Source organism: Octopus sinensis, linkage group LG6 (assembly GCF_006345805.1).
Source record: "Octopus sinensis linkage group LG6, ASM634580v1, whole genome shotgun sequence".
Lineage (NCBI taxonomy): Eukaryota > Metazoa > Mollusca > Cephalopoda > Octopoda > Octopodidae > Octopus > Octopus sinensis.
In genome coordinates this window covers 20147275-20168358 of record NC_043002.1, presented here as the reverse complement: position 1 = coordinate 20168358, position 21084 = coordinate 20147275, and the positions used below count along the sequence as shown (strand labels likewise).

Here is a 21084-nt window from a genome sequence, read left to right as displayed (position 1 = left end):
CTGAGCAAACTCAACTGGATGACGATGACCATTAAGGCAGCAAGCTGGCAGAATTGGTAACATGCCAGGAAAAATACAGCATTTTGGTTGTCTTTATGTTCTGAGTTCAAATTCCACTGAGGTCGACTTTGCCTTTCATCATTCAAGGGTTGATAAAATAAGTACCAGTTGAACTCTGGGTTCCATGTAATCAACATATCCACTCCCCACCCAAGTTACTGGCCCTGTGCCAAAATTTGAAACCACTACTATTATTATAATAATCATTCTTTTAACTCCAGTTTAGTTGGAACTCCAGGAATCTTGCATGAGTAGTAGGCTTGCTACATGCAGCCTATGGTATCATGCTATATATTCTCTTCAACCATCTAATACTATCCTAACGATTCTGGTAAACTTTTTGCAGCCTCTCTACTAGGTACTCTATTTCCATTTCCTTTATATTCTTCTCCTTGCCTTCTGGTACCGTTCCCAAGAATCCAACAATAATTGAGACTATCTTTATTTTCATCATTTTCCACATTTGAGTTATCACGTATTTAAGAGGCATATGGCGTAGTGGTTAAGAACGTGGGCTACTAACCCCAAGATTTCAAGTTTGATTCCAGGCAGTGACCTGAATAATAATAATAATACTAATAACATCATCAAAAAATACCATAAGAATGAGAACCCAGGTTCAAAATCCCCCAAGACACCTGATGAAGGCTGGAGGGTATATATTAGCCGAAATGTGTTAACAACAAACAAGATGAGGACAAATATCCGTCAAATGTAAATAATGTAAATATTGTTATTACTGTTGCTGTTGTTATTACTTTGTTTTAAATGAGCTTTTCCAAGTCACACCTAGAGACTGTCGGTGTTATATGTTACTAGCAGCAAAGCCCAGTTTCACCCGGTCTATTTGGATGATGCGGCTGTGGTCGTTTTTGGTTAGGCATAATCATAACATCGTTTCTCAACCTTATCATTTTGTTCCCCTGTTTCGACTGGAGCCTCCAACCTTGGGAAAATTTCCTGACCCCACCCTGTCAGAAATCAGCTTCTAAGCAACTGGTTGTTTAAATCGCAGAAGAAAGAATGAAATTCCATTAGAAAAGTTTTAATCGATTTTCTCGGTAAGTATGGAGGTTGGGAAAAAAATACAAACTGCATTCCAGCCTATGCACATGTCTCCACATGTGTGCCATTTTTCATGCGAATCCACCCAGCCGTTTGGCTGTGAACCTCAAGACAAGAAAGAATACAACGATTTCCCATGTTCAATTTATATTATAGATTAGCAATGATAAATTGTTGAGAAAGGAAACCAAATATTGAGAAGTAAGATTTTGTTCTAATATTTGTGATTTTGAAAGATTCTAAAAGATTCAGATATTCTCAAGTTGACAATGTTTTTCTTAAGAAATGGGCAGTATTATAAAATATTGTGAGTTTTTACATTTTGAGTTCAAATTCCACATAGGCCAACTTTACTTTCATACCTCCATGGTTGATAAAAGAAAGTACCAGTTATGCACTGGGATCACAATAATTATCTGGTTACTCCTCTAAGATGCATGGCTTTGTATTTGTGTTAAAAGTCATTTACATTATTTAGTCATATCCTTTATGTTTTGAGTTCAATTACAGTCCAAGTTGATATCAGCTTTAATCTTTCCAGGGTCAGTATAATCTGTGACTTGATACTCATGTTAGAAAACACTGTTATCATTAGGCCCTGGATTTATAGAATGAGTAGGGTGCCAATCCTTTAGGTTCTTACTTTAAATATTGCTAGGATCAACTTTGTGTTCCATACAACTGGGTTCAATAAAGTAAGTATAGTCAAATATTAGTCTAAATACAATCAACTGTTACTCCACCATCTCAAATTAGGTGACATGGAGGGCATCTGGCTATAGAAAACCTCCCTCAATGAATTCCATTTCACCCATGAAAGCATGGAAAAGTGTTGAACTGACTATACACTCCCCTAATATTGTGGCTTTGTGCCCACGTTAGAAACCATTAAGATCATAAGTTAGTATAAACAATAATGTATCAGATTAAATTACATGCTGTGTATTCTGATCTCAAATCTATATTGCTGTTGAAATGTTCCCACTTTGATCAGATACATCCATGCAATGAAGCATTACTGACCTAAAGAGAACCTGTATCATATTGCAAATCCACCGTGAGGTGAGATCGGTTGGGAGATATTTGTAACAAACATAGTGTTAGTATTAATAACAATGGCAGTGGTGAGGGTGGTAATGGAAATTGTGGTGACGAAATGATGATGGTGAAGTTGCTGTTTAGCTCCAGATCAACTGGAATCAAGCATTTCTATGACCAAATGTATTTTAACTATGACCACTCAGTCGACATTCATAGTATTCTTTCTTTTCAAAGCTGGTAGGAGATTTGATTGTTATTTCTAGCAGATTGAGTGACTACACAGAGGTACATTTTTGGCTTAGTGAAAATGATGGTAATAAAGCTTGCGATTCTAATGACTTTGGAATCAATGAGGATAATGCCAGTGTCCACAATGGTAATGATGCATGAAAGTACATAGGCATTAACACAGGATATCTAATTTCTTATTGCATATCCAGTTAGCTTGCGGAAATGCAGACATGAAGATATAAATGGAAGAGAGCTTGGATGGACACGGGAATGAAGTATCGGATAATCACTTAATAAATTGTCATTTAATACCCTGACACAAGATGAAAGCTCTTAACCCTTAACAACCTATTCCACTTAGCTGTATGTATGTACTGCAGTATGATACAGTTCTCTGTAATATGTCACCTTCAGTAACTAAATCCATTTAGCCACAAATAGATACCAGTGGGTGGTATTGATCATTGAGCTATATCACATGGTCGAAATTCTTAAATTCATCAGCCCAGTGCAATAGGCTGTAAAGAGCTACCACAGGCTGGTATAGTTCACTATGATGTGTTACGTAACCAAGAACCTTAATCCTCAACAACCCAGTCTACCTAAGATAATAAATAAGTATCAAACGGTGGTATAGTTTACTGTCATGTCACATAGCCAGGAAATTTCTCAACAAATTAATCTGTTTTGTTACTGATAACTAAGGAGGTAATGTTGTGTTATAAGTAAATCATTAAAAATGTAATAAAAGTTAAACTAATTTGACTTTTATATGAAATATTCTAAATAGAAAGTTCTCAGTACTTAAATCATAAAATATATAGATCACACAAATTAATACATTTTTAGTGTAACTGAATCCTCAGTTTCCACCTGTGCAGACAATAGCAAGACTAGCTTTGCTAATATTTTAATCCCCAAAGGGGTATCACTTATGAACCAGCTCTCTGGAAAAAGATATGTCACAAAGAAGTCAACTTCCTTGCCTGACAATTTTAGCAAAGAAAGAGCAAAAAGATAAGTGACATATATTTGATGAGTAAAAAGTGATCCAAGCAGAAATTTTTCTCGCCTGAGAAAAACAGAAGCATGTTTGGTTGGAGTGGATGCTTGAATTTCTTCAAAAGCTTTGCAGCTCTTGATGGCTTGGGATAAAAATTAGCCCTTTCTCATCTTGCATGAAGAATACCGAATGTCTTCAGGTACTATCTGCTTGATAAAAAACTGACACTCGCATGTCCCTGGCGATGAACCTGATTGACTTGGAGGGACAGTTGGCAATCATGGCCTGGATCTCACCAAGAAATTCAGGAGTTCTTCTCTGCCATACCTTTGTAATTAGACTCATCCAACTCTTTCCAAATCCTCTGCACTGTCCTCCGATTGATACCTAAACACTCTGAAATGTTCATACTGGAGCTTCTGGCACGAATGCCAAATTGCATCATGGTGCTGTTTTTCTCACAGACAGTGCCCGACTGACCCTACTATACTGTGTAGTCAACAGAATCAAAAACAAATAATGCGCAAAATTAAAAATTTATATAAAATGGTGACAATTTACCCATTGCATCCTGTACATATAAAGAAGCATTATATTTTATAAACACAACTTTATAACCTAATGAGTTATAAATTGAAGATGACCTGAGGTTTTGTAGTATGCACTTCACAAAGGTTCTGATCAAGAGCCACAACATGCTGCCTAACTTGTTGCAGGGCCTCAGGAGTCTACAGCACCATCAACATCATTCTAGCTATATCAAGAAGACATACTTTGTGTAGTGTCACAAAGTTAATAGTTCTTTGGATTAAGGAAAGACACTGGTTGATACTTTCAGACACTGAACTTAATGATCCTACTATGACAAGAATTACCATTATCATTTTTGCAATTCAAGACTTTTTAGTTCACACTCTGGAAATTTATATATTTTCTGCTTTTCTTCTTTGTTCAAATAGACAAGCAACATCTATGATAGTATAATGATATTTGGATCTGGATGTTCCAGTTTCATGTTTGTCTGAATTTTCATACATTATGAAATTTTTGCCTGATCATTTTCAATGACTTTCACTGGTCTGCATTCATATAATTGCTCTTTTACTAGTTTCAGTCATTTGACTGTGGCCATGCTGGAGCAGCGCCTTTAGTCGAGCAAATCGACCCCAGGACTTATTCTTTGTAAGCCTAGTACTTATTCTATCGGGCTATTTTGCCGAACTGCAAAGTTATGGGGACGTAAACACACTAGCATCAGTTGTCAAGCGATGTTGGGGGGACAAACAGACACAAATACACACACACATATATATATATATATATATATATACATATATACGACGGGCTTCTTTCAGTTTCCGTCTACCAAATCCACTCACAAGGCTTTGGTCGGCCTGAGGCTATAGTAGAAGACACTTACCCAAGGTGCCATGCAGTGGGACTGAACCTGGAACCATGTAGTTCGTAAGCAAGCTACTTACCACACAGCCACTCCTACGTCTATAATTTTTAATTTCATAAGTGAATGGACACTAGTCTGTTTGATTTAAAGCATATAAACGTTCACAGCTTTTCTGTTTCACACAGAAATCTCAAACATGCAAAGTTATTTTGATCAACACAATATAAAAATAACATAACAGAAGATAAACATTTATTAAATAAAAACATTGCTCCATAGTTTCAGGGGAGATACAAACACACAAGCATGTATATATTTTATATACACACGTGTGAGTGATTAAAGAATATGAATGTGTGTGTGTTGAGTGTGCATGTATGCTTATAAAATATATTGAACCAGTTTAATGTTGAGCAATTTGTATTTTGTGACACTCAAGTTACCCAACAAAGATTTGTGTAAAAAAATTATATATATAAAAAAAAAAACAGAAGTAAAAAAAGAAAGCTTTTGTGCATGTTTGTCAACATCAGCAATATTTACTAAAAACATTTCAGTGTTGTGGCTGTAAATAGTCTTATGTAACGGACGGGAAAGGAATATTGAGTTATATTTCATTTATAAAGCAATGCTGTAGATTGTTATAGTGTAGTGTAACTTAATGCTCTATGGTGTTATAGCGTAGAAATATAATATAGTAAGCTAGTGTTTGGAGTGGTACCAATATCTTCCATTTTCAAATAACAACATTAATTTTACACAGCTTGACTCTTAATTTTTTCTGGTCTGTTTCTTTAGAAGTAGCTCTTGGTAGCAGTCCATCCCTCTGGTATACTGTTAGCTGTTATTATTCAGTAATAATGTTGAACAAATGCACAGATTCTTCCCCAGTACTCATGTATTTAGCCATGCACTCTACTCCATCTACACTAATTTTATATAATGGGAAGCTTTATGAAAATAAACAAAAGACGAAGGCAGGTGGAAAACAAACGAACAATTGTATTAGTATGGCGCTCAGGAAATATAAATAAAACAAGTCTTTAACGTTTCGAGCCTACGCTCTTCAACAGAAAGATACACAGAGAGAGAAAAACACAGAAAGAAGGAGAGAAAAAAAATGCGTGCAGTAGCTAACGAATCAACATGGCGATCTGATTTCGGCCAGAGGTCAAAGATCAAACATGAGACGCGAGAGCGAAATAAGGGGAGATAATAGGGTTGATAAACGGGTTGAGGGACCAGCTAAAAGTGCGTGGGAGGGGTCTGGATGTGTGTATGTATAGGGTTGATGTATGTATTAGTATGTATAAGGGTGTGTGTGTGTGTGTGTGTGTATGAGAGAGTATTAGTGCGTAAGATTGGTCTGGACGTGCGTATGTATGGGGTTGGTGTATGTATTAGTATGTATTAGTATGTATTAGTACGTATAGGTATGTGTGTGTGAGAGAGTATAAGTGCATATGCGGGGTCTGGACGTGTGTATGTATAGGGTTGGTGTAAGTATTAGTATGTATTAGTACGTATTAGTATGTATTAGTTGGTGTGTGTATTAGTATGGCACATCATATGTGATGTGATGTGTAAAGTCATGTGGTGTAGTGAGGAGAAGAGGGGGAGGGGGAGAAGAGGGGGAGGGGGAGAAGAGGGGGAGGGGGAGAAGAGGGGGGGAGAAGGGGAGGGGAAGAAGAGGGGGAGGGGGAGAAGGGGAGGGGAAGAAGAGGGGAGGAGAAGGGGAAGAGGAGAGGATGGGGAGAAGGAAGGGGAGGAGGGGGATGAAGGAGGAAAGAGGGAGAGGGGGAGAGAGGGAGTGAGGGAGCAGAGGGAAGGGGAAGAGGGAGGGAGAAAGAGGAGTAGGGGTGAAAGGATGAAGGACTGAAGAAGTAGGGGTCGGGGGGAGAAAGGATAGGTGAGGAGGGGGGAGACATCTATCCACATATCTATATATATAGACACACATGCTTATATATGCATGTGCATACACACACACACACATTTATATACACATGTAGTTGTATGTGTGTATATATATATGTATGTATGTTTATGCATGCATATATATAAATAGGCCCATTTGTGTGAATATAAGTGCATGTATACCCCTCCTGTAACCCTATTTTAGCTTATTTATTTACTTACTGAAGTGCTTAACAGGCAAAGTTTTTGAAAAAATACACATTATTAATGTGACATAGCAATTATTTTTATAATGTATCCTAGCACAAACCAGAGAATTATATTTATCATTTTAGTTGGCTTATATAAATGCAATTCCCATAATTTGAAACTAGTTTGATAAGTGCTAATGCAGGAAACTCTCAACCCTTGAGTCACTCTGTAACATCCACTATTTAATATATGTATATAATATACATACATATACATATATATATATATATATATATATATACACACATTCAAATATTCATATATACATATATAAACACAAACACATATACATACATACACAACTCTCACACATTCATAAATAAATATGAGTGCAAGGGAGAATGTGTATGAATGCAGATGTACTTCTAAATATATATGTATATATGTTTATTTTTCTGATTTTGTATTACATCTTTTTCATTTGCCATCTCAAAATTCATCAATGTCATCTGGCTCAGGGAAGTAACCAACAGTAACAGAACTTGGTCGTACAAATCCACCATACTTCATGAGGCATTCAAAATACCGTTTACCTTTGACACTGGAAGAAAAAGAAAACACAAATAAAACTTAAATAACAGACACAAGCATAACATAATTCAATTAAGAAAACAATATGATACCGCATGCTTTCTAGTTTGGAGCTATACACAATCAAACCCCTCAAAATCACTTCAAATGTTACACATCACAATCAGTGACGATCTCACATTTATCATATAGCATGAACAGCAACTCAATGACTCTTCAAAGCCACAACAAATACTCAGATATGAATAGCTACAGTATCTATACAAAGAACAAGTAACATTTTCTTCATCATCATCGTTTAACGTACGTTTTCCATGCTAGCATGGGTTGGATGGTTCGACCAGGGTCTGAGAAGCCAGGAGGCTGCACCAGGCTCCAGTCTGATCAGGCAGTGTTTCTACAGCTGGATGTCCTTCCTAACACCAACCACTCTGTGAGTGTAGTGGGTGCTTTTATGTGCAACGGCCACGATTGGTTGGTGCTTTTTACGTGCCACCAACACAAGTATCACAACTACAATTTCCATTTGATTTTTATTTTGATGTTTATGTACTTGACTCAATAGGTCCCCTCAAGCACAGCAGGTCATCCTACAATCCAAGGTAAGCACAGCAGGCCGTCTTGTGATCCAAGGTACTTTGGATGTGCTGTGGCTGCTATGTGAAGCTGGTGCAGGAAACAGCCATGAACTCACATTATTTGTCGGGTCTTCGCAGTCACAGCATATCTCCAGATACATTTCTTTTTATTGCTTTTAACATCTACCATTCCAAACTTGCATGGGTTGGACAGATTTTCTATGCCTGGATGCCCTTCCTGTCACCAACCCTCGTCTGTTTCCAAGCAACATATTTTCCCATGACTACATGATTTTAAAGACTGTAAACAAAGGACACTGCTTACATGATGGTGACATTTGTTTTAAAGCTATCACATGAAGTTAAGGGTAAGTGACAATAACACACATACCCACACACACAATGGGCTTCTTTCAGCTTTTGTCTCCCAAATCCACTCACAAGGCTTTAGAAGAAACTTACCCAAGGTGCATGTATTGGGATTGAACCTGAAACCATGTAGTTGTGAAACAAGCTTCTTACCATGTAGTCATACTATAATGAAAATAGTCCCAACCTCAGAAACACTGCTGCTGTTGCTGTATACACACACCACACAAACATTCTAGACCAGTGTTTTACATAGGGGTGGGGCTATGAGTATTGAAAAGGGGTGAGGAGACTGGACAAATTATCAGGTTTAATAAAATTAAAATAGTGTCAAGCTTTTAAAATGTGGCCAACACAAGAACAAAAAAAAAAAAGAATTATGAGTATAAAATCTATTTTTTGTCCTCTTGATGGGATTTGAACACAATGTAAAGAGCCACAACAAATACTGCTAAGCATTTTGTCCAACACGCTAATGATTCTGCCAGCTTGACACCTACTCCAGTACATGACTGATACTTAATTAAAACCTCCCACTCCATATCACCCAATTAAAACTAGAAGTCAGTCATGGAAGAATTTCATGTCAATACACAGGAACAGTTGGTCTTTGTGTTCTTGCGTGTGTGTGGCCAGAGATAAAGTGTATGGTGACAAGGTGTACAGCTATGTTCCTTAGGTACAAGAAAGTAAGTAGAAGAGAGAATTGTGACAGAAGATTGGAAAGAGTAGGCGGGTAAAGTTTGCAAGGGTGTGAGAGAAGAGTGGAGGCATGGTCAATTGGAAATTCCACTAAATGTTTTGGGGTGGGTATGTGGGGGCAAACTGGCAGAATTGCTAGTGCATCAGGCAAAATGCTTAGTGACATTTCTTCCAGCTCTTTATGTTTCGAATACATATGATAACAAGGTTAACTTTGCCTTTTATCTTTTCACTGTCAATAAAATAAAGTACCAATCAAGTACTGGAGTTGATGTAATCAACTTGTCACCAACCATCAAAATTGCTAGCCTTGACTTATTATTATTATTAGTAGTATTTTTATTGAGTGTTTTCATTCTGCTACCAAGCACAGCTCTGTGTGCAATACTTAGCATATTTTCTCAATGTTATGTATATTGTTTTATAAGTTCTGGAATTGTGGTTATGTATTTGTGTGCATGTTTTCCTGCATGTGTTTTGATCATTTCACAAACACCTATTATTACAGAGATTGTTTTCGCTTTTAGGCTCCACATGGGTCATCTCTATTTCCAGATCTTTTATTATTACTATTATTATTAATAATAATAACAGTGTTATTAGGGACAACTAGGATACTTAGGAGGGTTCTTGGCATCTAAGGTTACTTGCTGTAACCCAATAAGAGGGTTCTTGACATCTAAGGCTACATGTTGTAGCCCGATGTTAGGATTCTTTTCTTTTCCAACAGTCTAATCTGTTAAGTGGAGGATGATGATGATGATGGAAAAAAAAAACAAGCCTCCTCATTGATATGACTGTCCCAATCGATATAAACGTATCTGTCAAGACCTACCATAATCTGAGCAAGTACAAAGATCTTGAAATAGAAATCAGCAAAATGTGGAACCTGAAGACTAAAACAATACCTGTTGTCATAGGTGCCCTGGGAATGATAGCAAAAGGGGCTGATTGCTACCTAACTCAGATATCAGGAAACCCCAAAATGGCAGAAATTCAAAAGATAGTGCTCATGGGAACTGCTCATATACTATGCAAAATACTTTCTATGTAATCTCAAGTTTTAAAACAAACATAATTTTCATATGGTTTTTTTAGACATTCACTAGTACAACACTAAGTACAAAACCAAATATATGGCACCCTAGGCATAACACCAACACGAACTTCCAACTTGTTGTCTCTTGAGGTCTCTGGGTGAGACTTGGAGCCAGCTTGTGCAAATGTAAAGCAAAAGTCAAACATAGACTAATAATAGTAGTAGTAGTCCTTTCTACTAAAGGAACAAGGCTTGAAATTTTGGTTGGGAATAACTAGTTGATTGCATTGACTCCAATGCTTGACTGGTTTAATTATTGATCCCAAAAGGATGAAAGACAATAACCTCAGCGGAATTGGGACTCAGAACAAGATGGCTGAAATGCTGTTAAGCATTTTGTCTGGTGTGGTAAGGATTCTGCCAGGTTACCACCTTGATGATGATGATAGTGATAATGTTTTTCCTACCTGCCATCATTTTTTCCAACAGGCTCGTCATATTGTATTCCAACCCAGTGACCAGGCTGGAAGTCAGTAAGACCTTGAAGTAAAATACAAGTCATGATGAAATAACAAATAAAATATACAAGGAAAAAACAAAAACATGACATTGAAAATAAGATATTTTGTCCAATGCTCTACTGATTAAAGATCACTGGGGATTACATGTGGAAACCCCTTAAAACATTGGTCTCTCTTAGTTGTCCTTCTCCAGTCTACAGGAGCATGCTCAGAGTAGGTCCACTAACTCAAACCATGCATGAAATCTCATCCACCTTTCAAGAAGTTTGCTGGGAAGAGGCACTTCCTTCTCCACACTATACTGCCAACTCCTATTCTACAGAAGTACTAAGTAATAACCTAACACAACCTTCACAGCACACATACAAAACATGAATCATCACCCAACACAACCCACGCACCACATGTTCTACACTAAGGGTTCTCAACTAGGGTCCATAAAAAGATTTCTGGGGGCCACACAAGAAAAATAGTACATTGGGTCCATAGTAGAATTTTATGGGTTCATGAAAAGATTTTGCTTTAGATGTATGTATTGCAAGAAACAGCTCGGTTTCTTTCTCTGATGTTTTACATAGTTTCAACCTACACAACTTAATGTGTGATTAACAAAATAGGAATTTTGAAAGAAGTATCCATAAACTAGTTTTTAAACATCAAATGGCTATGGGGGTCTACCAGAATAAAATAGGAAACTAAGGGGCTCACAGGGAAAAAATGGTAGAAAACCTCTGCTCTACAAAATAATCTAACTCATGTTGCAAATATCTTATGCAATAGACAGGTGGATGAAAAGCAAAGATGACCTAAGAAGGATCATCATCACCGTTTAACGTCCGTTTTCCACCCTAGCACGGGTTGGACAGTTCGACCGGGGTCTGGGAAGCCAGGGGCTGCACCAGGCTCCAGTCTGATCTGGCAGTGTTTCTACAGCTGGATGCCCTTCCTAACGCCAACCACTCCGCGAAAACTCAAAATACAAAGAACCATAACAACTAAATATTGTAAGGAATTCTGTCTGACATTTTAATGATTCTGTTAATCAATAAAAGATCAACACAAGATAAGAACAATATACATACCAAGATATTTTATTGTTCCAGTTCGAGGAGGCTGGTTTTTAACTTCTGCTTTACATCTATTGAAAAAGAGAAATAACAATAATGACTATGATAACAACAACAATAATAATAATCCTTTTTACTATAGGCACAAGGCTTGAAATTTTGTGGGAGGGGGGCAAGTTGATTACATTGGTCCCAGTACTTGATTGGTACTTATTTTATTGACTCTGAAAGAATGAAAAGTAAAGCTGAACTTGGTGGAATTTGAATAACAATCATCATCATGGTTTAGCGTCCGCTTTCCATGCTGGCATGGGTTGGACGGTGCAACTGGGGTCTGGGAAGCCAGAAGGCTGCACCAGACCCAGTCTGATCTGGCAATGTTTCTACGGCTGGATGCCCTTCCTAATGCCAACCACTCCATGAGGGTAGTGGGTGCTTTTTACATGCCACCTGCACAGGTGCCAGACAAGTCTGGCAAACGGCCACGGTCGGATGGTGCTTTTTATGTGCCACCGGCACGGAGGCCAGGCGAGGCTGGCAACAGCCACGATCGGATGGTGCTTTTTACGTGCCACCGGCACGGAAGCCAGTCAGGGCGGCACTGGCAACGGCCACGTTCAATAACAATAATAATTTCTGAGGCATAAGGCCATAGATTTGTAGGATATGAATGAATCAATATTGGTACTAAGTCTATCAACAGCAGAAAGATGAATGGCGAACTCAAGAAATTTGCGCTTAGAGTGCCAGAACGTAAAGGGACATAACTAAAAAAAACATTTTGTGGTTGAGAGTGATTTCGGAAATATTTGACTGGTCAATCACAGCCAAAGTGCACGGCCTGGTGGTCAGGGTATTATATTTACGATTGCATGACTGTGATTTTCATTCATAGAATGAGCAGTGTGTTGTGTTCTTGAGCAAAGTACTTCACTTCATACTATTCTAGTCCACTCAGGGTAAATGAGTAACCCTATGATGGGCTGGAGTATGCTTCTGGGGAATGCTGTAATTGTCAACATTTATAGGCCATGGAAACTGATCCTACAAGTCTTGTGACTCAAGGCAGTAATGTACAAGGGTTGATGATGATGATGAATCACATCAAGACTCCCAGTTTCTATTTTCATTATTAAGATACTGCAATAGCCTGGGCTTCAGAGGTCCACAGCTCTTCAATGTCCTCCTGAAGGACCTGAGAGACCTGCATGGGGTGGATGTAGGTGTCTTCAAAATAAAGCTGGACCTCTTCTTGTCAGGTGTCCCAGACGAACCAACTTCGCGGCAGGAGGTGCAGATGAGGGCAGCTGCATCAAACTGTCTCATGCACCAAATGTCAATTGCTAAAAAACATTCGTGAAGTAAAATTATGTAGCAACACCAAATGGCGGTGCCCCCGCATGGTCACAGCTCGTGAGCTGAAACTAGATGAAAAAAAAAAATGAATAGTCATGTGCAGAAGGATAATGCCAATGACTTTTGCAGGTCACTCTAGACAGGTGAGATTGAGTTAGCTGATGTTCAGTGAAACATCTGCAGATTGGTATCTAGAAAAAAATATGAATAAAGAAGACAGTCCAGTGGGCCACATTATGAGAAGAAAAAGTATTGAATAGTGTTTAGTGTGGGGCCTGGGAAGTGAAACATAGTAAAGGCAACAAAAGGGGAAAAGATGGGTAGAATGAGCAAGGCTGAGTGAAGTAGGTATGCAATTAACATGTTTAGAGAAGCAGTTCATTGCTGTAGAACTGCATGTGACATGGTTCATCATAAGGCAGACTACATTACTAAAAAAAATACAAGAAAAGTTTTCATTAGGCACACTATTTAGAAAGTCATGTAGGCTACAGTTTACCCCTGACTGTTATAGAAGATAACATACCTGTTAGCCAGTGACTGAAGCTTGTTGGTTATTCAATCTTTGCCAGTCTGTTGAATGACCTTCTTTTGGATTCAGATCATGTAGTAGTAACTACTACATGATGCTTATAGCTTATATTTGACTCCATATCAGCCATTATTAACCAGATCTGTAATTTAAGGTGTTCAAGCTACCGCCAATTGTCTTTTGTTCAGACTTAATGTATCCAGGACTACATTACCCAAGGAGGTCATTCTTTTTTTTAAAGTTGTGTGATTTGAGGGAAGATGTGGTTGTTATTTCAAGCAGGCTAAATGACTACATAGAGGTCCATGGATACAAGCAGAATGTAGTGACTATAGCAAATCTTCAACTCCTGACCTCATAGCTAAATCTATTAACAGGAAACAAATATAAATAACACAATATATCTCACATTTTCAGTAAAATTTTTTTTACCTGTCTCCTATTTTAAATGATTCAGTTAGTTTCTCCTCCTCTTTTTCTTTATCTTCATTCTGCTTTAAATTTTCTGTGTTTTTCAATTCAGAAAGATTTTTTAAATTCTTTTCTTTGTAAGCCCGGAAATTATCTGCAAATGAAAATGGCAAAAATACAGCTTCTTTATTACGGTTCTTCTCAAATACAAGAATTTTTCAATCATCTTGGTTTATTAACATCTCCTCCATGAGATGATCTCCATGAAATCAGCTTTCACTACTTCATCCCTTGTCTTCTTGGGTTTTCCTTTTCCACAGGTTTCACCCACTTTCAACGAGTGGCACTTCTTTATATAATTGCCTTTATATGCATCACATACCCACTATATCTGATTCCTCTTATGCCTAATTTTTCTCAACATAATTATATTTTAGCATTCATGTTCAGTGACATTACATATCCAACAGAACATCCTTAGTTCATTTCTTTCTAGTCTTTGCAATTCCTCAGTATTCAGGGCCCACACCTCACTACCACATAGTGAGACATTCATTCACGAGCATCCTACAGTCTACATTTCACCCTGAGAGAGAGACCTGGTTACTAATTGTGGTAATTAATAACTCTTTGAACTCTCTCCAACCTGTTCACCCTCTGGGTGTATTCTCACACACATACACACAAAGTGCCAATATTTACATAACACAAAAAATATTAACAAAAAATAATAATAAAATTTACCTGACTTTTTGGCATATTCTGTTTCTGACATTTGATAGCGATTCTCTACGTCACACTCTACATAATCAACAGGAGTTACAGAATCATCAGTCACCTGTAATATGAAGGGTTTAAGGATGAAAGCTATATGAGTACATGATAGTATTTTGTATTTGTAAATAGTGCAGGAAAATGTGAGCTAGATAGAAATGCTATAGCAGTCACCTTTATTACACAAAATATTGAAAGAAAAGCTGCAGAGTTGGTAGGATGAGGGGAGTTTACCATAATAGGAACTTGCACTTCACATACTGTACAGATAGTTACTTTAAAAAGGTTTTTCTCCAGTTGAGTCATGCAACAAAAGTGTTACCTTTATCAACTGTATAACTATTACCTTATAACATAGACTCACATAGTAATGAAAATAGATAGAAAAGTTCACACATTTTTACATATTTTGTTACACATTTTACATTTGGCCATAAATAGGTAAAATTTAGTGTTTCTGTTAAAATTTCAGAACATTAACTGGAAGATAAGTAGGTGCCTTCAATGTCTCATTCAAAAATGACTAAATAATGGCCAAATTTGTTTAAAATAAAAAATTAGCAGAAAATTTGTTAAATTTCAATTTGTTTGAATTTTTCAATGCAAAACAGTACTGCATCTAAACCTAACAAAAAAGCAAAATCAGGAAATATGGTAGTCAATAAGACAGCTCTTTCATCAAATATAAAAAGTGTCATTCCCAAATTTCTAAAAGTTTGTACATTGGTCATTGAACACAATGACATGACTTATTAAAAGTATCATGTCACTAGTTACTACTTGTCATAATCGAGATGTCAAATACCAGAGTGTTTTGAATTGTGGACTCAGGATTTTGTGGTGAATAGTTGTGGTTACTTTTTGTCATATGATGGCTGGAATTACAAATGTCACAAAATCTGAGATTTTTGAAACTGCACTGATGACTGGTAACTTCTGGATCACTTTGTTCAAGTAATTTGTATCCTCAAATCAGACACAATTACAGATAGTTTATTAATAAATATATAAAACAGATCTTAGACACAGCCTTTTAAATTGTGGACCTGTGCCATAGAAATTTCTGCTACAAATACAGCAGTGATAAAGCAATAGAATATTGAACAGAAGGATATTTCCTGGTTTGATGAAATAGGTACCAGTCATGTACTGGTGTCTGTACAATGACAACACCCTTCTCTCCAAATTTCTGATCAATAATCAGTCTTAGAAATATTTTTATCATCATTGTAGTTTAAATCCTATTGGGATCAACTTTGCCATTCATCTTTCCAAGATCAATAAAATATGGTGACTTATAGTGGAGTTGATATAATTGATTATATTCCTTGCCACAAAAAAATTTGTGGCCTTTTATAGATGTCAGATTAGGTAGTAAAATTATCATGTTATATTAAGTTATACCCCTTTGTATTTGTAAAGCTTTTATCTCTATTTTTTTTTCCCTTGAGCCTTAGGACTCATAATGTTGACTACTTGGTTTCCATGGCAGATGTAAAAGTGACAGAGACCACAATAATCTCACTGAATGAGAAGCTGGTTCACTGCAGGGTTTAAGGCAAGCAATTTTGAGGGAAAGGGATAAATCAATTACATCAACCTCAGTTCTTGGTTGGTATTACATTTTACTGACCCAAAGGGACAGAAAGCAAAGCTGATACCATTGGGGTTTGGACTCAAAATCTAAAGAGCAGAAAGAAATGCTGCTTAGCATTTTGTCTGATGTGCGATGATTCTGCCAGCTCACTGCCTTTGTGATTAACTAAGCTTTACATAATACCAAGGTTAATAAAATATGTACTAGCCAAGTGGTAGGATTTTATATAATTAAAGGTTTCCTCCTCATCAAAATGGTAGAAGCTCCACTTTAACAATATAGAGAAAACCAGTGGTAAGTAAGAGTAAAAGCATTCTCAGTCAATGAGGATGAACTGGCTGGTCTCTTCTTTTCTGAAGAGACTACTATGGACAGCTACCAGAAATTCTTGGCTTGGCAGTGTTACCAAGGGGAACTACTGCTCTGAGATAATCTACAGGCACAGAAGTGCCGCTAGATGGGACTGTCTGAGACGCATGCAGAGTGATGAAATGTACTGCATACTTTCATGCAGCATCTTGGAATTGCTGGCTTGTAGATTTGAACAGTTGTTGTAATGTGTACGAAGAACCTGGCTAATGGCTGACATCATTGTGAAGATCACCTCACTGCCTGCCTTTATCAAGGCAGAATAGGCAGTGTTCATCTGTCTGGTTGCTATGGCAAAAGGGGTTGTATGATGGGCAACATGAATGGATTGACAACAGACACATTCCTCTTTGGTCCCATCCTCATCAACATTTTAAAGTTTCATTTGGAAAAGAAAATGAGAGTGGAGAGCAAAGTGCTCTCCTTCAGCAAATTTGTCATCAGGTGTCAGGTACTCAAGATCATGATATCACTGAATTCCCACACCTTCAAAATTATTGCTCTTGTGCCTAAAAACTTATCATTATCATTAGTACTAGTAGAACATTAGGAAAATTCACAAAAAAAATCTTTGAACTTACATGTAAAATGTAGCCATCTTCAACTGGATAGGAACCTAAAAGAGAACTATCTTCATCCATACTGCAAATACTTCTTTTTGCTTGATACAAGTGGAGCTTCATATTCATTGTGGCACCAGTTAACAGAATTAATTTCATCTGGAAATGTACATAACACAAAATAGATATTTTATATCCAGATCTATTGCAAATGAAGGTTTAGAGAAACACAGCGACTTAGGAAAACAGTTAAAATTCCAGACACCTTACCATAATTTTAAAATGTTTCACAGATAAGAGGGCTATCAAGATGTCCTGTTTCATTTTGAGGTACATTGTTAACAATATGAATAGCAACATGATGTCAAAACACTTGCTCTAGTAATGTAATATTAGAGGGACCTGTGATTAAGAGAAGCTATTTAAGAAAGAAAGGAAGGTTTGCATTTTTATTTTGCTAAGTTATTTCACTTCCAGTCACAATAATATATTACATGATTTTAAAATTTCCCTCTGCTAAGCACTTTATATTTCTCTCTTTCTCTCTACTTCTTCAACAAACTTTTTAACCATGTAATTCCCCACTTCATGTCTTCTCTCTTTCTCTTCACCATTCCCCCTCCATCCTACAGCAAGTTATTAACACTTCTCTCACTGTTTTTTTCTTTTGCTCTTCACCTCTCCCTTCAACTAACCACATGATGCACTTGGCCTTAGTGTATTGTTATACTCCTCTCTTCTTTCTTCTCTACTCACATTTCTCTCCCCATCTCATATTTTTACTCAACCTCTCCAACTAACTAAAGTATAACAGGCCTGTTTTCCCCTCTGATATGGGTTGGATGGTTTGACAGGTCAAGTGAACTGCAGGACAGCACTGTGCTCCGTGTCTGCTTTGGCATGGTTTCTGTGGCTGGATGCCCTTCCTAATGTCAACCAATTTACAGAGTGTACTGGGTACTATTTTTGTCACAAGCCCTAGAGAGGTTGTCAAATAACTTGCAAGGCAGAAAAGAATGAAGGAAAAGCATCCCCGACTAGGTGAGAGGAGAGGTGACTTTATGCCAAGGGTAATCAGAGCTGTCTTGCTGTAGAGAAGATATATGATTACCTCATTATATAAGAGTGGGGGCAGCTGGAAAGATGGCAAGACACTTCGTTCCACATTATCTCAGTTTGATCTTGCTACTGTCTGTGGTCAAAAAAGGTTTCCACATAGTGTTAGTATTATTTAATACCAAAGTTTGCCTAGATGAAACAGACTATGATCAAAATAATTGACGCTATTATAATGCTACCTTTATTTCATTATCCAATGTGTCTTTTTTTTTTAAGATAGTAGGATGTGGTTTGAAGGAAATCTAACTGCTATTTCTAGCAGGATGAGAAGCAGTTCCTTTGTTTGTACCATCACCAAGAGTTAGATATGGTAAGCTTAGATCTAAAACACTTCTGTAATTAGAATCATGCTCCAAATCCAAAGATGAGGGTTGGTGGCAATACTGAGATAACTAGGGAACTCTGGGTTGAGAGTGAGTTCTAGAGAAGGCACTCCACAAAGGCATTCTTGATTCTATTGTTATCCCTTCCTCTCATCCCTCATATTGTATTCAATCCAGTAAACCATACACTAGTAGAACATCAGGCTTCTGGAATTTTCTCGCAGCACATCTTTACTGCAAGCCATTGACTTTTTGCAATTTAAGCGGAACATTAATGATATCAATCGCACCAGCTTTGAAGTGGGCCTTGAAGGCCAAGCTATAGTCCCATTTTTTTCAGGCCAGAAAAAAAAAAAAAAAAAAAAAGGGCTGAATGCAGAATTGCAAAACCAACAAAACACTTGACAATTGCAGGCAGTAGTGCTGTGCTTATTTTCAGTCAAGCAAGCCGTTTTGAGAATAAGGTGTCCTAGCCACTGACACAGCAGTGCTGTTGACAGAATATAAACAGTAAACTGTGGAACTTGCCTTTAAGTAGGCTGTGATCTGAGGAAGATTTAGATGCTATTCTTAGCAACAAATGTCTACATAGAGGCTCTCTTATGAACCAAAGATTAAAACAGTTGATAAGAATAGTGAGCAGATAAGAACACTGATTTTGCGACAAAGGTGTAGAACAGCACCACACCCCTTTTCGTTATCTTTATTCTTCAAAGAAAAAAAAAAGAAAAGAAAAGGGGTGGAGTGCATGTTCTACACCACCCTCTTGTACCTATTTACAGTTAAGCTGTTGAGAGAGGTTTTATGTTTGCATGACATAGTACTATGTACACTCCTTTATGGTACTTTGAGCTTGTTGAACTTGTTTTAGCCATGTAATGCAGTAGTGTACGTATATTAGCCTCCGGTACAGCTATTAAAAGTTAAACGTTTTGATCGTTAAAGAGAAATGCTGCATTGGCGACAGCAAAGTGCTGATTATTAAACTGATCGGTAGATTGTGTTCTTAAAGATTGCAGGGATTCCTAAAAATATCAAACAGAAACTAAAACTCCAAGCCACGATTATAAATGATATCAATCAAATAAAATAATAAAAATATTTAAGAAAGAAAAACAACATTAATGATTTTCGGAATGGCTGTCCGACATTAGTTGAAAAATTTCCGTCTTTTTCGAGATTTTTCCATTTTTTTTTTGTGTATTTCATATTTCAAAACAATAGAGTTGGGGGAGCCTTAAAAAAAGGTACTTGTATCGCAGAGTGGTCCCGGTTGAGCACACGCGGATGCGATACAAGTACCAAAAAAAATTAGTCCATGTTTTTCAAATGTCTACCCCAGCGCGATTATTTTGACATGTTCTGTACAAAAACAATTTGGAGAGAGCTCGACAAAAACAGAAATTCCAACGTATGGACAGTTATTCCGAAAGTCTGCCGGTTGGTGTGGTGTTGAAGCCGAAAGGAGCATGAAATTATCGTGGAATGTCAAGATAGAAAGAAAGAGAGAGTGGGGTTAGACACATCAAAACGTCACCATCACCAACATTTAAGACGTCTGTCTGTGGTCAAACTCGGTAAACCGTGACCTTGGTCATCATTTCATGAAGTGTACGCATGACAATAAGAAGAGAGAGAGCAAACTGGAAAAGAATAATTTCGCTTCTGACATGTTACCTTTAAATCAGCGATTGTCAAATCCTTGGGAAACCGTTTTATAGAAGTGATGGGACTTATGTTGCTAGTTATGGTCAGTTCCACATAGGGAGCTGTGACAACTGTGAAGTTCTCAGACATTCTGAAAGCTCAGATGATGAGAGACAGAGGAAAGTTTTAAGTAAATATTTCCGAGAGAAAGGAGAAAAAAAAATGACAAACAATAATAAAGGAATATCAGAAACAGGAGAAAAGCTTGGTGAGAGTTCCTCGATATCTCAATACACAACCAAGTGACATACGATTCACTGCGGAGCGTTTACCGGAAGTGAGGTAAACATTACAAATAAAATTCAGGAAAGATATCCGCAAACTTGCAAATATAATATACAATACAAAACATTTTCTGCTCAATACTAGTCATAATTTTTTTTAAGGTGGCATTAATTATTACCGAAGTTACACATAGTTTATAGCTTACGAAACGAAAAATTTCAAAAGAAAATTTCAGTTCGAGAGAAAAAAAAGAGTTGAATATGAGACTACTTCTATAGTTTTTAATCAAATTAAAAACTATTTATCAAAACGTTTTGAATTAATTTATTTCGA

At 37.1% G+C, this 21084-nt stretch overlaps 1 protein-coding gene across 2 annotated transcripts; it reads right to left on the bottom strand.

Annotated features, from left to right (window-relative positions):
- Positions 1-7391: 7391 nt before the first annotated feature.
- LOC115213452 (tubulin-folding cofactor B) lies at positions 7392-20796 on the bottom strand. Of its 2 annotated transcripts, none has more exons than XM_029782430.2 (7): positions 20497-20796; positions 17399-17536; positions 14822-14915; positions 14099-14231; positions 11794-11849; positions 10658-10730; positions 7392-7512 (listed from the first exon to the last, which is right to left on the bottom strand). In XM_029782430.2, exons 1-7 carry the CDS (start codon positions 20614-20616, stop codon positions 7401-7403), a joined length of 726 nt encoding a protein of 241 aa, XP_029638290.1. In that variant the 5' UTR covers positions 20617-20796; the 3' UTR covers positions 7392-7400. The 2 variants fall into 2 exon arrangements, with proteins under 2 accessions (XP_029638290.1, XP_036359582.1); XM_036503689.1 differs by lacking the exon at positions 20497-20796 and adding an exon at positions 20239-20389.
- Positions 20797-21084: the final 288 nt, after the last annotated feature.

Coding starts and splice junctions, on each gene's coding strand:
- LOC115213452 (XM_029782430.2), bottom strand. CDS start 20,616: ATGTCTGAGAACTTCACAGTTGTCACAGCTCCCTATGTGGAACTGACC. Junction 17,537..20,496: donor TGACAATCGCTGATTTAAAG/GTAACATGTCAG, acceptor GTACATTTCCAG/ATGAAATTAATTCTGTTAAC. Junction 14,916..17,398: donor AAGATGGCTACATTTTACAT/GTAAGTTCAAAG, acceptor TTCATATTACAG/GTGACTGATGATTCTGTAAC.